This window comes from Dermacentor albipictus, chromosome 1, assembly GCF_038994185.2.
Source record: "Dermacentor albipictus isolate Rhodes 1998 colony chromosome 1, USDA_Dalb.pri_finalv2, whole genome shotgun sequence".
NCBI classification, from domain to species: domain Eukaryota; kingdom Metazoa; phylum Arthropoda; class Arachnida; order Ixodida; family Ixodidae; genus Dermacentor; species Dermacentor albipictus.
Genome location: NC_091821.1, coordinates 206,029,163 through 206,046,365, shown reverse-complemented (window position 1 = coordinate 206,046,365; position 17,203 = coordinate 206,029,163). Strand labels below are relative to the sequence as shown.

The window sequence follows — 17,203 nt, the reverse complement described above, 5'->3', positions numbered from 1 at the left end:
CGGTGACTAGTCGGACGGCATGCGAAGCTTTGGCTACAGGTTCAAAGGACATGTAAACGCTTTTGGAGCTCATTGTGCTTTGTCCAAACAGCGCTAGCAGCTCATACGGTGCTTGTAATAAAAGCGGTGCTAAAAATGTATTCCAAGCTATCCTAACTTGCTGCTTATGAACTAAATCAGTATCAATGTGCATAGATCTTCATTCTTTATTTAGCAAATACTTTTACACAGTGGCATGTTACGTTTTTGACTCGATAAAGTTCCCCGCGTTGTCACTATTTGATTGTTTATTTTCTGCCTGATCGCTCGCGGGTGGGCTCAGTTGCAATAGATTTGTTCTTGCTGGGCACAAGGCTTATAACATAGATGTTCTGTATGTTGTAATAGCTTGTAGTAAATACATTAGTTGCTCGCTTACTGTGTACAGTGTTACGAAATGTTCAACATCGAACATTAGTGTGCTGTCGGTGTAGTTGCCGTCATCCATGCTTCGGCGCATTGATTCAAGTATGCGGCTGTTCACTTATTCTCGATACTTGGCGATCAAGTGGGTGTAAGTTTGCGTCTGAGTTGGGGCGTATGTGTGTAGGTAACGCTCGAGACATTTACTACAGTAAAAGCTCGTTAATTTGAACTCCATGGGGATGCTACGAAAATTCGAATTACAAAAAATTTGAAGGAATGAAAGCCAGAAAAAATTGTTCGGTTAAGTTGTGTATATAGTCCGACGTAGCGTGAGCACGCACACGCTACGTCATGTTGGCGAGAACAATGTCTGCAGTTTGACACACTGGTGCAGTCAACGTAACCGGACGCAGCCAATAGAGTGCGACATGCCCTGGTTGGCTCTTGCTCCATCCGTGCGTTCATCGCGCCGACCCTCAATGCATGGCGTGGAGAAAAGAAAAGATGCCCACGCTGCTTCGCTGGTGGTCACAGACAGCCGTTCAAAGTGGGGTGCGGGTTGGGGATTGTTCTGTGCATGCTCCGAAGAGAGCAGCCGACGGTGTGCACCGAAAACGTCGCACTATAAACGTAGCTTTGAGCTGCCGTGAGAGAAGTGGTTCGTATTGAGAAAGGAAAGGTTAGCGCTATCTTCTGCAGTCCTTGAGGGAGCACAGCCCAGCGCCAACAGAGAGGGGAAAGTGAGAGAAAAGGAGGTAGGAGAGGATAAGTGCTGCTGACACTCGCCACAGGAACAAGAGCTGTGGTCTAAAACGCACTCGCGAAACGCACAACCTGCTGCGACGTTGGTCTCCGTCGTACTCTCGTAGCTGCACCGGCTGCATGCTGCTGAATTACACTATATGTATAGGTGGCGCCCAAACACGTATCCCGATGCTTTCCTTTGAGTAACAACCATGAATCTCAAAGGCTATGCTTTTTGGTACTGCGAGCCCTGATAAAGGTCCTGGACGCCATGTTTTAGACACATGTTTTAGACATTACCTGGTGCCACTTCTTGGCAGAACACCTTGTAGAGAAAGCGCATAGCCTCCAATATGTAATATGAAAAAAGAAAGAAGAAAAAAAAGAAACCAGCAGTGCTGCGTCCGTGTTTTTACCTTGAAGGTTGTGAGAGGAGAGAACCGACCTGTGACAGAGGCTTTAGCCATGCCTGGCCAGGTGCAAACGCGTCTCTCTCCAGTCAGGCCTAAACAAAGGGTTGCTTGTAGAAAGAGAAAAGCTTCGTAATTCGCGTGGCGGCACCAGCATCGCCAACGTGCTCCTGCGCACTAGCACTCTCCATCCACGATGGTGCGGAGTTTGAATTATTGGTGGCAGTGTGGATTTTAGTGTGAATTCGCGGGATATGTTACATATTGCTTTCGATATATTGCTGGATGGACCGCAGCAGCTACTTTGAATTATCCATATTTCGAATTAATGAGTTGTGAATTAATGAACTTTTACTGTATATGCCAAGAAGCCGTGCTACTCCCTTTGACAGCGTGTAACGAGCGGTACTCACTTGTGCTGTTGAAGTCGATTCCTTGGAGGTTAGCGCTACAGCACTGACGAATGAGTAAACTTTTTTCTTCCCCCCCCCCCTCTCTCTCCTTTTTTCTTTCTTTTTTTATCCTTGAGAAAAGCCGTGCGTCGCAAAGGATACAGCAATGCAGGCAGTCCTTATGTAGCATCGGTCCGTGAACTTGGATGCACAGGATCATTCCATTTTTTAGTATTCCAGTCACAATTTTTGCAGCCAACTACTGCACACATCTTCACTCCACCACTCCATATTTTGCAGCATGAATGGAGCATAGTGCATCAGTGAAAACTCAGTTGCACTTCAACAGCTGGTCATACAGAAGCAGGGCGCTGAGGCAACATGCGGCACACCACCAAAAACGCCATCTCGTTTCTCTGGAACAAACTGCTTTGCGAAAAGGGTCAATATGTACATTTCATTTGCTTTACGTCGCATGTGTGACACCACTGCAGCTCGATATCTTGCATCGGCATGTCTTCTCTGACCTTGCTTTTGAAAGACAGGGAGTTGCATGCCAAACTTCTTCTTCCTCGTCAAGTGTTCCTGCTCTTGCTGTGCCAGTGTTGGTGTTCAGTGTTCTAGTTTGTTTCGTTTGTTTTTTCTGGTCTGTTGCCTGGAAGCAATACTTGTCAATAAACGGTTAATAGTTAAAAGCTTTAAAGGCCTGCCAGTACAATTATATTGGGTGTCTCAGTGCTTGTACTGTGACAGGAGATAGCGAGTGTGCGCATGTATAAGGAACACATTTTATTAGGAGTGTGTGCGAATAGCCCAATGTCATTGAATTGAATAGTAAATGTTCGAATAATTTGATTCATGAAACGAATATCTACTATTAGATTGTTCTAATTTTCAGTACATTTGATGTAGAGACCTGCGTATTTCACGTGTGCTGCTTAACCCCTTGTGCTTGGTGCTGCGAAAGAGAGCAGTTCACTTTGTTTTCGGCGCAAAAGGAGCACTGTGCACGGCGCTGTTATGCACAGCGATGCTAGCACCAACGATGACTGCCGATTCAGGTGATGAGCGGTCCGCACGTTTGTCATACAGATTGGCCTTAGGATAACCCACATTCCGTGAAGATGGGAATGCCCTTCTGTATTTTAGAGGAAAACTGGAAAGCAAAGCTCTCTGTGGAATAAAAGATTGCATAAAACACAGGTCCACTATGTTGGTGGATAAATTATGTAGCAGCGTTAGTTTTATCGCCCGTAGCACAATGGAATCATCGAAATCGTTAAACTGAGAAGCTCGTTGGTATTCAGCACAATACAATGTTGTTAACTCTTTAGCTTCAGAGGCACAAATGCATTTGCTTTATTGAACAGATCTTCTATTAATAAAAAGATATTTCCAGACCTTCATATACTAGAATTGAGCTGTAATCAGTGCTGGCGTACCAATTTGGAGTTCCCTTTAATAAGAGTAGACTGTACTGTATATCTTGATTTGTAGGTACTTAACTTACTGGTAATTTGCTATATTCTTGTTATGCAATGCTAGGAGACTCCCAAGCATGTGAAGTGATCATTGCTGTTTACAAGCATGCCTCATGCACTATGGGGCAAAATGCTCTTCGAAATTGAAACCCCAACTGGTCTTAACATACGAGCATATAACTAAACAATCACTGTGCGCTGAAGAAAAGGAGTTTCTTTACCATGATTACTGGGTCAATAGCTACTGATTAAGTGCAAGAAAACAGAGCCTCGAAAATTTTGTGTCAGTACTCCTGTTTTCCCACTCATTTTCTTATTTTTGTATGGTTTTACTTCTTTACTTACCAGGCATTCGAGGCTTGTCAGAGGAAACCACTACTGGCGTCCATCAACTATATAAGATGAAAAAGGAAGGGACGCTCAAAGTTCCCTGCATCAATGTGAACGACTCTGTCACAAAGGTGAACAATTGGGAACTGTTGTGCATTTGTGCCAAGCCAAAATTGGTGCCAGTGGTAATAGAGTTGACTTGTATTAATTGGGCCTGATAGGACTGACCAAATTGGTTGAATTATGCAGCGGGTCAAATCAAACAAGAGGCAAAAAAAAAAGTAAAATTTTTATTATGCTATTTGGAGTGCATGTGCTCTACCAGATCTGTGCATCACTGCGCACTAGAACTGCGACATAAAGAAATGGAGTGCAAATCAAGGATCAGCATTCCTAAACTTGTAGTTCAAACATGTGGTTGCCTTGCTGTTGCAGATAGCATTCATTTTAATAAAGAGTGCCTCCAAAGCTGGCTGAGGCGTATTGTTGTGACACTTGCTTAGAATTTAACTCCTAATATTGTGCCTCACATCCACTTTAATATGGATGTGAGGCGATTGCTGCCAGGTTTTACAATACAACTTGGAGCACTTGTAATGTAACCATTTATAGTGCAGGACCAGTTATAATGCGCTCTTTTATGACTCCAGTTTATTTTCCCATAGAACTGAATGTATATGCATACCGCTTATAGTGCAACTGCTCGAGAGAAAATACCGGTTATAATTTGGTTGCCAGAGAATCCCTCAGTCAAGCAAAGCAGCGAGCGCGCTTCATAACGAGGTGCGCCAGTCGAGGGGATAGCGACGAGGGCGGTGTGAAGGAGGAGACGGGGAGCAGGCAAACAAACAAGGAACGGAGGGCGAAAAAAGAAAAATGTGGCGGCAGTGTGCTGGCTCAGCAGGCGCATGAAGGTTGCCTAGGCAACTAAGCCCTTTGCTCCAGTTGCTTCCTAGTGGCACGCAGTCTGCACCGAATTCATACTTTGGCTCTTCAATTTCCATGTGTAAATTAAATACAGGTACTGACTGATTTTTTTTAACACGATAGGATTGCAAAGGTCTCAATTATCAGACGGGCAGGCCGTAAAAACAGATTTCGACAGTAGAATCAGTATGTTTTTCACAACACCACCACCACAGAAAATGCGGCTGAAGCTCTGCAAGGGCATTTCACATTTGCCCATCGCGAAGTGTATATATTGCATATGTGACCTTAGCTCCATGATGCTGTCAGTCACGAACTGTGTTCCGCAAATTCATCAGTTCAGAGTGTTGTTCATACTCGAGCTTTCGTCATTCCTGCCAGTATGTGCACATACAAACTTTTGCTATACGTGTCGGCAGTTGTTGCCAGCTGTTCACGGGTAGTTCCTGCGAACCCCACTTCGTGTGCACTACTGTCGGTTCAGCCTGTGCGCATGATCTTGTACGAGATCTCCGTGTATTTGTCAACGGGTATGAACGTATATCGAGGGCGAGCTTCCCACAACGGCAAGCCACCCAACATCCTGCCAGCTAGGCCTAACCAGCACCATCTGGTCAGCAGTCGGTGACCAAAGTTGCAGTTTCATGCAGAATAAAATGTTTTTCAGTGGCTGCACAGCACTTGGAAAGTGGAGGAACCATCTCGCCAACGAAAGTGAGGGCACATCCCAGTCATATGCTTTGACTCTTAGGCATACGTGGCTGCTTGGTCTACATGTTTTCATTATGGTGCAGTATCGCTTACAGTGGAAATTTGCGACTCCTGCCACTTACATTATAAGCGGTCCATGATGTATCAGTCCAACTGGCTGACAAGCACCTTCGTTCTCACATACAAGTCTGTTATTTCTTTCTGTCCTGTGTGTATGGTGGCACACACATTTAGAGCTAACAGCTAGCAGGGAGATAGAGAAGATAGATAGGGAGATAGAGAAGCCACATGTTGCAAAGGCACAGAGAAGAGCAGAACATGCTGGGCATGGCACAGTGCTAGGACACTTATTGCCTGCGCCAAACGGATTGAGATAGGCAAGTCTGTGTTCCGGTGTATCCTCTCTGGAGGGTGGTAGCAGTGGCACTTGCACAAGAATGACACTTTTGAGTATGCGAAGTGGGCTACCTTGAACACTGTATTTTCTGGGTGTTTTTAGTATGTATAAATTGTGACGGGTAATTTGCAAGAATATTTCTACCCATAAGGATTTTTTTTTTCTTTACGAATATTTTATACTGTCTTGGACGTACAATAAACTACTAAGGCGAGTGCTGTAGAGGGTGTTACAGAGAACTTGTGCCAAGCCTTAAATAATCCACATGTGCACTAGGAGAATGCAATCAACTTAGTATTCACTGTCCTCTTGAGCAACCCAACTCTATTTTACTATGAGCTCATATCCTTTAGTAACAATTACTGACCAACTTCTAAAGTATTACTTTGAACTCGCCTTCTGTGCAGAAGTTGCATCCAAATAATTTATATTCATGAACATAGTTGCTGTGACTGTGAACAAAAGACTGTGAGCAAAATTTACAAGATTTTAAAAAGTACCATGGTTACCAGCTGCTTGTGTGCAGTGACATTAGCTCCCTTAGACATGCTACCGACAAATGATTAATGAATCTTTCGATCGTGTCGAAGTGTTTTTACAGTGAAGTATTACTCCCTTTGATTTCCAGAGCAAATTTGACAACTTATATGGCTGCCGTGAGTCGCTAGCTGATGGCATCAAACGAGCAACAGACATAATGCTTGCTGGCAAGGTGGCTTGTGTAGCTGGATTTGGCGACGTTGGCAAAGGTTGTTCACAGTCCCTGCGTGGCTTCGGATGTCGTGTGCTCATCACGGAGGTTGATCCCATCAATGCCCTGCAGGCTGCTATGGAAGGTATGTAGAGTTTGCACTCTCCAGCATTTACTTATTAAAAAAGAAAGTGTGTGTGTGGGGGGGGGTGTGAGAAAAATGCATTGCTGTATTTTTGCTGGCCCTGTGCCTCCTTGGCACTTGTGCTGGTTGCTTTCCCTTCATGCTCAGGAGTATGGGACCCTGGGGAATATGTAGGCTGAATAGATGCCGGGCCTCCCGTCATAGTCAGTGAAAAGTTAAGAATGTAGTGGCAATTGTATTTTTTGTTTTTCACTTCACTTTTCTATTCAGAGCAGTGCCTTTCTTTGTCTTGCATAGGTGCTGCTGTGCTGTGAATTTTTTTGGCATCTTCGGATGGTCGTTTTTGAGTGCTGTTAAGTGTTCCCAAAAGACCAGTCTTGTTTGGATGGTTAAAGAGGGGTGCTACAGCTGCGTTTGAACGGTCCTTTCTGATCACATGACGCCACCATTCCCATGGTTGCACTGGCAAAGAGGGACTCTCACTCCGGTCATGTCAATGACATCATCCACCTACGCCACCATTGCCATCGTGTTTCACATCTAAACGCAGCCAGCGGCGGTGGTACTGGCCACGTTACTGCAAATTCCCCTCAGATTTTGTTTCGTTCTCTCTCACTGCTCCGGAAAGGTGCTGGCTGTTTGGTTCGTGCAAGATATCTCCGACTTGGGCCCAGAGCACTTCCGGAATCCATCCACTTGGATTCGGAAGGATCACAGCGACTATCCGAAGATGCCATTTGTCTTTTGGGGGGAAACGGGGTGGTCTGTGAAGTACAAGGAATACCTCTGTCTGTATTTCGATTATGCAAACAAAGAGAAAAAAATCTAGCAAGAACAACTGGATAAAGCCCCCGCACCCTTTTTTTTTTCCAAACTGTTGTTCTTGTGACAGCATTGAATGTTTACTTGTGCTGCAGGCTTTGAGGTCACCACCATGGAGGATGCTGTATCAAAGGCCTCTATTTTTGTGACTGCTACTGGATGCCGGGATATTATACGAGGAGAACATTTTGAGAAGATGCGTAATGATTCCATTGTTTGCAACATTGGCCACTTTGATATCGAAATTGATGTCAAGTGGCTGGAACAGAATGCTGCAGAAAAGATTGAGATCAAGCCTCAGGTAGGAATTCTATATTAGTTTAGTTTGGTGTAATCATATACTTGCATAAAAAAAGTATGCCTTGCTTTTCTTTTAGTATGCATGTAAGGTACTGCTACTGTGCAGCCTCGTCAATATGGAGTTCAGGTCTGACTCGCCAAGTGTGTGCATTATTCGGTGACATCAAACTCTCAATTATTCAGAGCTATTGGGCCATGCATCAATTAATTCGGAGAAGCCCTTTGAGTACAGCAAGTGTTCCAAAAGTGCGATGCAAATGCAGCACTAATGTTAAACAGTAGCAAAGTAGCCAAGTATGTTTTGCTACAATCGTTACTTGGAAAAAACTGCGAAAAACATGCAGGAATGTTTTGAACCTTTTTGTTTCTAAAAATTAAAGGGTGGGATTTAATGTCCCAAAGTGTGTGGGTTGCAGAGACCTGGAATAGTTCTGGGTTCTGGAATAGTTTGGGCAACCTGGGGTTCCTTTAACGTGCACTGAATCGTTAGCATTTTTGCTTTGCACCCCCATCGGAATGTGTCTGCCATGGCCGGGTTGAACCTGTCACCTTGTGCTCAGCAGCACAATGCCATAGCCACTGTGATGGTTTCGTTATATTTTTGCATTTTGTGGCACACAGCACCACATTAGCTGTATGTCTCTCAAGTGTAGGTACTATTGCTGGGATCATGGAGTAATCTGCAGTGGTTGTGGATGCAGTTATGGGAAGCAGTAGTTACGTCCTGATTCAGTGTGAAGCCGTGTGATGTGATTTGCGGCTTGATGGAGGACGTTCGGCCATGCTTGCTTGACGGTGAGGCAGAAACGGTAGCGTCATCCATGGGTGTCTGCAAGGAGCATGACATTTGCGTTCATGTGCATTATAGATTGAATTTCCTTTGTGAATTTGGCCAGAATTCAATACTGTGCAGGAATTACTAGTGTCAGATTTATGCAAGTCTATACACAAATACAAACTTCAGACAATGGGCTTCATGTCTTGCATTAGGAGGGATTATCAGAGTCTTTAGCTAAAATATTAATTCATTAGTCTCGTTTATATTGTCTCGAGACTCCTTTTTGTTTATATCGTACATTGAATCATTTTAAAATCTGTGCTGCTTTTGTAAAAGCAATCCTGAGGAAAACGCTCATCTCATGTTCCCTATTTTTTAACAGTTTCAGTTTCTGAAACAGCCTGTATATATTGTTAGGCTTTAGTTTCACCGAACATGAGCGTGTGTGTGTGTGTGTATACATTCTACGTGTCACTGCCCCTCCCGTATTGTAGGGTAGCAATCTGGGTAGTTAACCTCCTTGCCTTTCGTTCTCTTTCATCACCAAAAATAGCAGCTAAAAACATTTTTTTGTGTTGCAATTGACTGAAGGGCAAACCTTTTTTGAAAGAAACAGCAGAACATGACCATTGGGAAATGGAAAGAAATGATGTACCTCACCAGTAGTGTATGTCTAATATCCCTTTTGTTTTCCTTTTGTGTTTTCTCCTAGGTTGACCGTTACAAGCTGAAAAATGGCAATCACATTATATGCCTTGCTCAAGGTCGCCTCGTGAATTTGGGTTGTGCTATGGGACACCCATCATTCGTCATGAGCACTTCTTTCACAAATCAAGTGCTTGCTCAGATTGAGTTGTGGACTAAAACTGACAAGTACAAGGTATTCTGTTTAATTGTTCAATTTTACTTCCAATAGATGTCAGTAAGAAACACACCAGGGGTGCGATCTTGTACGCGTTCCAAAATAGAACGGAGGCGGTTCGTTCTTTACGTCACGAAATAGGTGGTATGTTCCGTTCCGTTCGTCCGATAGCAGACGACACGGAATGATTGACAGCAGATATCACGTCACAATTGACGTCATGGCATTCGGCACGGTTCAAATTGACGAATCGTATTTGGCTCGGTGGAACGAACCGCCTCCGTTCTATTTTGGAACGCGTACAAGATCGCACCCCAGGACTCTGTCCTGTATTTTAAAAAAATTGCAAAAAAAAATTGGCAGACATGAGAATTTAAGAGGGACCGTTTAGCTCGGGGCCAACTCTGATTTCCCAATTCAAATACATGTACAATGCATGATTTATTGTATGAGACAACTGCTTGACAGATTTGAACGAAATTTGTTGCATTAGAGAGAGAAAGTTAAATTGGAAGCATAATTTTTATTTATGGCCTTCCATGTGTTACAAAAAATTATGGAAATTGGCAAGGTTTAAAAAATTTGAAGCACGAAGTTTACAAATTCGTAACTCTGCACCAAAAACAGATATCAAAGTTGTGTAAACTGCATCTGTTAGAGGATTTTAAGCGGATAAATGTGATATATGAATTTACAGTTTGAGTGAAATTGTTATGATGTTTATGAGGATTTTGGAAATGTCGTACTCGCAAGCTATTGGTATATTTTAGAGCAGTGCATAATAAGTACATCAATTATGCCAGCTTTAGATGTATTACTAGGTGCAGTTTTCAAAATTGTGATATTGATTTTTATTGCCAAGTTACATAATTGTAAACTTGTTCAATTTAAGTCCTAAATAGAAAATCTGCTTCCTGCTGTCACTAGATTTCTAACTTTTATTGTGATAGCAATTATATGGACGCTCCAGGCGCATTTCTCCCGTCAGCGTCACCGTGAGGTTCCGTATAAAGTCCAAGCATGATAAAGCCGTCGCCGCACGTCGTATGCTGTACGTGCGAGTGAAAGCATGTGAGGGTGAGCCGGCGAATGCAGTTCAATCTCGCCGAGTGCGCGAGCGAGGAATGCCGCTCAAATGCGTGCCCTCACCTCTTGCGTGTGAGGTCAGGCAAGGAAGGAAGGAGGGGTGTTCTTCCCCAGTGGCTGCTACGGTGCCTCAATGACCTCCTCGCCCGCTGCTCCGTACAGAGTGGAGACAACAGCAGGATCTACTATGGCGTTGACCACGCAAATCGCGGACACTGTAGTAGACGCCTTTGGCGGATACCGTAGGGATGCGTGGCCGGCGCTCGTGTGTCTTGAAAGCAATCTGCGACGTGGTCAAAGTGCGCGCCCGCGCAGGCCTCATCTTCAAAGCAATCTGCGATGTTTTCAGAGTGCGCATAGTGCCGGTAGCTTCATATGTGCTGCGCTTTGAACGTTTCGTTTGTGATGAAGCAAGAGATGCACGAAGGTCAATTCGCTTGCTGCTGCCGCGATTCCTCACTTCAGCATTTTGACAGCAAGTCTCCGCACCCATTGAGCGAGATGTGTTCATGTTTACCTGTGCGCGCGTGACACTGTGCTGGTTAATTTAGTTAAAACACGTTGGCGGGCTAGTTGGTTTGAACCCATGATAGAATGTGTAAGCGCGACTGAACGAGGACGTAGAAAGAAGCAGACACACAAAGACAGCGCTGTCTCTGTGTGTCTGTTTCTTTCTACGTGCTCGTTGAGTCACGCTTACACATTCTATCAGTGTTAATTTAGTTAGTAAGTGAGTGTTTACAAGTTTATCTGGCCAATAAAATTACTGCCCTTACTTCGTACGGCTATCTACTAATTTGCTATCGCAATCGGTGCTTTGCCTTTCGAGCGGAACTGCGAATTTTTTCTTTATATGCAAGAAACCTGTCAAGTTCGGTGTAGTGGTTGCTAAAAAATACAATTTTTCATTTCCATGTATTTAAATAAGAGCCACGAGCTAACGCTTTCCCTTGTGGTTACAAAATGTGTTGTAGGTGTCTCACACATGCAGTGATGTCTTCTGAAAAATAAATGTAACAGTCGGACAACGCGAGGAGGTTGCGGCTCCTCCTCTTACCGTCTGCATATAGTCGCCAACTGACATTTTGCACTCGACAGAGACGGTCTAAAGTCTGAATAATCAGGATTCCGATCAGGTTTGCCAAAAAATAAGTGACTTTATTCTACAAGTTGACAAGAGAAGGCTTGTGAACGCATTTCTACACACACATACCTTGCCCGACACCTGGTCGGTTCGTATTTTGACCATTTTTGTACTATACCTACAAATAGACGAAAGTACAGTCAACGCATGCACCAAATCTCTACAGAGGTCGACAGTGCTCCGATATCCAAATGATTGCAGGTTTCTTTGCAACAATCATTGTCCGGCATTTCCCTCACTTAATTGCTGTCCTCATCGGTGCAGACATCTACGATTGAGTTGGCTCTATTTGAAGCTGCTTGACGATTCTGAACAAAAACAATTGATGAAGTCGCCAGAAGCTGTGTCGCTATTTCATTAGTTAATGAATAGACACTGGACATGTGAAACTGGCACAACAAAGTGTAAATGCAGCCTTTACCAATTGGCAGCTTGGCTCAGCTTTTCCTATGGTTTGGGGTGGTTGGCGACCACTGGATCATCTAAGTTTCGCTAATTTCGGCTTCGAGGTACTTGTCATGTTTCAAAACGAAAAATTCACTGACGATTACGATACTTCTTAATGCAAAATTTGAGTGCAGCTCTGTACGTGTTTTCATTTTGTGTGTCAATATTTTGTATTCTGATTATATAGGTTTATATTAGGAAGAGAACACTGTGAGTAGCGTGCTTCATTTTCATACCCACGATGCGTACTACTCTGGCCCCATATCATAGCCATTGTTGCCGCGCAGCCAGTCTTGCACAGCACTACGCTTTTCTTCTCACACTTCCGTTCCACCAATGATGAGAGTGGCCCTTTACCATAGGAAAAATCGTGCCACCAGTGTCAGCGGCGACAACACCCAAGGGAGCATCACATCGAGCCTTACTAGTAGCCGCTCGCCATCGCCTCTTGCAGGAGCAGTGATACACTTCACAAACGCTAATACCGCGGACTTACCTCAGCAGCTGACACTGTGGACGAGCGTAGCCCCTCCCCCTCTGAAGCGCTGATGAGGTCGCCCACGCAGCAGCGGATGCCATGGCCATCGGCGACACATGCGCCAGGCCGTTTCCCTTCCGCTCCTCCACTCTCCTTCTTGCGCGCTTTTTCATTTTTTCCTCCGTGTGTTCACTTTCATCACATCTCCTGTGCTCGTTCGCTCGGTTACAAGGTATAATGCCACCGCCGAGGCACGCCGCCACTCAACGCAGGAACAGGCGCTTAAGAGCTGTGCTCCAATATCACTCTTACTGGACTCGGTGACTGAATTAGCACGGGCCATGCAGGCGAAGCAAGGTATTGCAGTTGCACATGTCCCAAAATTTGGTCATCCAATTTAGGGCCAGTGGCATTTCCGCAAAGCTGTTCAAATAATCAAGCATGTCTGAATTATTAGTTGGCGACCGTGTTATAACCTAAGGTAGAGCAAAAGCACAGCATGCTTTGCTTGCACAGAGTTTAGTATATCAAATTGGAGTGACATAAGTGTACAACAGTCATGATTACTAGCTTTGAGTGAAGCATATATTTATATAGCATGGCTTCAAGCAGTCTTGCTGCATTTTGCTATTCTTGCAGCACCAGTGCTAACAGTAGATGAACATTACTCAGAAAAAGCATTGGAAGTGGCAAAACAGAAACAGCCTTTGTGTCGGGGGGGAGGGGTGGTGGTATTGCAATGAAAATCCTAGAAAATTCCAGTACCACCACATTACCTAGCAAATGTAACAAGTTGATTGTTTAAATGCGTTCGTGACTACAGCAAACAGTGCGGGCACTAAAACTTGTGGTACATTACTTGGCATAATTGTATAAACCATATTATTTACAGTATGTGACAGATGTAATCCACTTATAGGTGCAGTAACGTACCTTGTTTATTTCTTTTAGGTGGACGTGTATTTCTTGCCTAAGAAGCTTGATGAGGAAGTTGCAGCACTTCACCTCGGCCACCTTGGAGTGAAACTGTCCAAGCTGACAAAGGAGCAGTCCTCTTACCTCGGCATTCCTTCTGAAGGCCCTTATAAGCCGGATTACTATCGATACTAGACTTGATGGCATTTGCCGCTATGGTCTGCTGTTTCTTGAGAAATTTGTTGGCCAATTTTTATGATAATAAATTGGAATGATCATTAGCATGTTGATAAATTGGAAAAGGGAGTCTTCACATTTCAAGAAGGGAAATAGTGGCAAGCGAGCAATGTTCTGTGTACCTAGCTTTTGTATTGATTTGCATATGTTTAACACTTGTTATACATTACTTCACACCTGCAGTTGAACCCCAGTGTTACAAATGATTGGCTATAAAAAAGGTATTTTTGTGTCGGATGAGACTTCGTTATATGTAACGAGGTTTGACTACTACACATCGGCAGCTAGTAGTACCTTTCTAGGGCCACGACAATATTCTACCTTACGCGATTTTTCTTTGTAGTTGCTCATTTAACTTTCCCTACCATTGGGAAGATGGCCGTTTTTTTAGGTTACACAAGGTTTTTTTTTTCCTGAACAAACTATTGCACTTAAAATTTTATGCAATATATGAAAGTAAAGCAGAATTAATCCGCTTTTCAGGCATACAAGTTTTATTAACAAGATATATGTCATAAAATATATAAATTGCCAAATCTAAAGTTAAATTTTTCCTTCAACTCTACTTGTGCTACAAAGGATTGATTGGAAGCTCTACAGTTGGGTGTGCCACACAGCTAAGCTGCTTGATGTGAAACGGGAGAACATTGCAAACCTAGTAGTAAGCTCTTATTTTCTGCTACATTTTGCAGTTTCGATAATCACCATGTTAGCTGGCTAGGGTTGAATGGTTTCAGCTGGTGGAGGAGCACAAACTAGCAGTGCATCCTCAAATTCTGGGTCGCTCTTGTAATCGGTCAGATGAAAAGGCAGCATCCTCCAGTTCACTCTTGCTTGAGCTGTCAATAAAATCGGCCGCAGGCACCGTGGAATCCAGAGATCTGCTATGTTTCGGAGTGTGCACGCCACTTTCACAGATGGCAGTTTTTGCTCACGACTCTAACAAGCAACCATACCAATTGGAGCTTGTTCAAAAATCGCCACCCAACGAGGCAAATACGGACTCCACAAGAAGCAATAGTGTAGTGTGTCCGTGAGCGACACGGAAGGTCTTGAAATTGGCACTCAAGAACATCGTTAGTGGGCTAACGATGCCCAATGGGCACGTTTGGGTAAGAGTTAATTTCTGCCACTTCCTGCATGTATGTCAGCGCTTATGCAAGTCAAATATCGTACATCTGCTCTCAGCCGCTCGTATTACACAATGGTGCAAGCCTCGCGTCTAACCCAACATGTAAAAAAGGTTAGGATTGTGATCACTACAGGTTTGTTAGTGGGTTAATTTTACACCCAGATGGCTTTTTCCTGCGTATCTATTCAAGTTGTTGAATTAGAAATGGCCCTTGTTGTCCAGAAAAAAAATGAAAGCCATTTTATTTAGCAAAGACAGATTTTCTTGCAATACTACTTGGAGGTAAATCTGGTGTCAATATCTGTCTCCCAACAGATGCTGTTCCACCATGGGAATGCTGATATGTGAATGTTCAAGGCTCGTCTTAAATAAGGCTTTGCTTAGTCATTTCCACACAAGTGTGTTCCTAAAATGAAATTGCCATTTGAAGTCTTCATTTGCCTGCAATAAATATTTTGTTATTGTTTACGCATGTTTAATACAACTGAGGGAAACAAGAACAGACGATTCAAACTGACATTGAGCACAGACCTTGTAGCTTTTCTTCCAGCTTAAGCAGCTGCTGGTACCATTCACATTTGAATAATTGTCATAAGTCAGTACGAGTTCTTATAGTTCTACATATTAAAAGAAATAAGCATTTTAAATGTTGCAGTAAGAAACTAAGCATTGCGACTGATCGAATGCTGTAATGCTGTTAGCCAGATGCATCTTCACGGTGTCTTAACCCCTCGAGAGAAAGATGTCAATGCGAAGCCCTTGCATTCCAGCATTCCCATGTATAGAACAGCTCCAGTTTTTCCTCTAGGTAATTAGTCCGACCTCGTAACGAAATGCAATATATTGCAGAGAAATTCTCCTTGGAAATCCCCATAAGGATTTATATTGCAGAATGTGTAATAATTAATATAACGAAGTAATTCCGACTTCTATAACTTCCTTTTAACAAGGTTTTACTGCATAAGAAACCCCATGGTCAAAAAGCATTGACATGTGGAATGGTGCTGTCAGCAGAGTACTGCGCTGCTATCTACAGACAGAAGACTACACCAAACCACTTGCTGCTCTAGTACAACACTGTCAAAAGAAGATTCAGTTCTCACATTTTATACAGAAAGTGTATTATGGCACTTATGCCTTTTGAAGAGGGATGAGATTTCTGAAATGCCCCCTTGCTAAAATTTAAACATTGTTTTGTAATAATCAAATCTAAGCATTTGAACAATGAAAATCACCAAGGAATGTTACAAAGCATTTTAATGGCAGTTACAAGCAACTTTTACAAGAGTAACGAATCCATCAGTTTACCAACTCCAACAACTTTAAAATTTTATATTTGTCAGTAAATGCAATGCTTAGGCAATGGGAGTTTGTGTGCTAAATTACACCTCCACAATTCCACTTCAGCATTCATTAGCTTGATGCCACACAAATGAAATTAGTCCATCATGGTGTGTTCGTGACTGTGGCAGGCCAGCTACTTGCACCATGCATGTCATAAAAAAACCTGCATAGCAAGTGTGCAGATAACCACATAGTGATTAATTGAATGTTGTGTCTCCTTTTGTGACCTGAAAAGAAGAGAAGTGGGGATTAAAGTAACAACGAAGCAAAAAAAAAATATATGCATGGCACAAATATTTGAAACACAGTTGATTGTTCCACTCGTACTGTAATTTGAGAACTTTTTGCCCATTGTGATCCAACAGGCAAAAGCTTCACTACATATATTCAATAAATGTGCAGGGTTGTTACCGTAAAAACATGTGAGCAATGCACTTTAATACTGGACAAACACTTTTAGCCATGTTCCGATATCGAGGCAATGGATGAGTCCTTTCGCAAGACTTTTGTGAGGTTCTAACAGTTGCATTGGTGCTGCAATATGTCAATTGAAACAAGCAACTTGAATGCTCTGCGACTTCCTAGGGTTTTTTCAGCCAAGGAAGGAGCCCATAACTGTCAAGTAATTACTACACCCAAGTACTCTAATCACATGCATTTTCTCCACTAAGAGGTTGGCTTTAGATGGTCCAACTGCCCTTATCAAGGTGCACTTGATACTGTAAACACAATTATAAAAATAACATGCACTCGTGAGCATCTGCAATTTGAGACACTGTTAAAACAGCCTACACATCAGAACATTGACAACCCACGAGAAGCTTCTCGTCTTCACTGCCGCTGTCATTTAAAAATTATGTTGCCAAGTCAACCAAAACGTAAATTTTGTGTTTTTATTGATGTGCTAGGAGCACTGGGTGCTACTTTCGACGATACTCCCAGTCGGAAGTTTTATTTTTCAGACTCCCCAATTTGTCAAATAGGGTCAAATCTGGCAAATAGTCGTAATTTCAGACGGTGTATAA

At 43.1% G+C, this 17,203-nt stretch overlaps 1 protein-coding gene across 1 annotated transcript in view; it reads left to right on the top strand.

Annotated features, from left to right (window-relative positions):
• The window catches only part of Ahcy (adenosylhomocysteinase), a 32,278-nt gene extending 18,532 nt beyond the window's left edge, over positions 1–13,746 (top strand). Inside the window, exons 5-9 of the mRNA XM_065425236.1 lie at positions 3,781–3,893; positions 6,426–6,633; positions 7,551–7,756; positions 9,246–9,413; positions 13,502–13,746. Of these exons, the coding sequence (XP_065281308.1) occupies positions 3,781–3,893; positions 6,426–6,633; positions 7,551–7,756; positions 9,246–9,413; positions 13,502–13,660 (854 nt within the window). The 3' untranslated portion in view covers positions 13,661–13,746. The remainder of the gene's footprint in view (positions 1–3,780; positions 3,894–6,425; positions 6,634–7,550; positions 7,757–9,245; positions 9,414–13,501) is intronic.
• Positions 13,747–17,203: the final 3,457 nt, after the last annotated feature.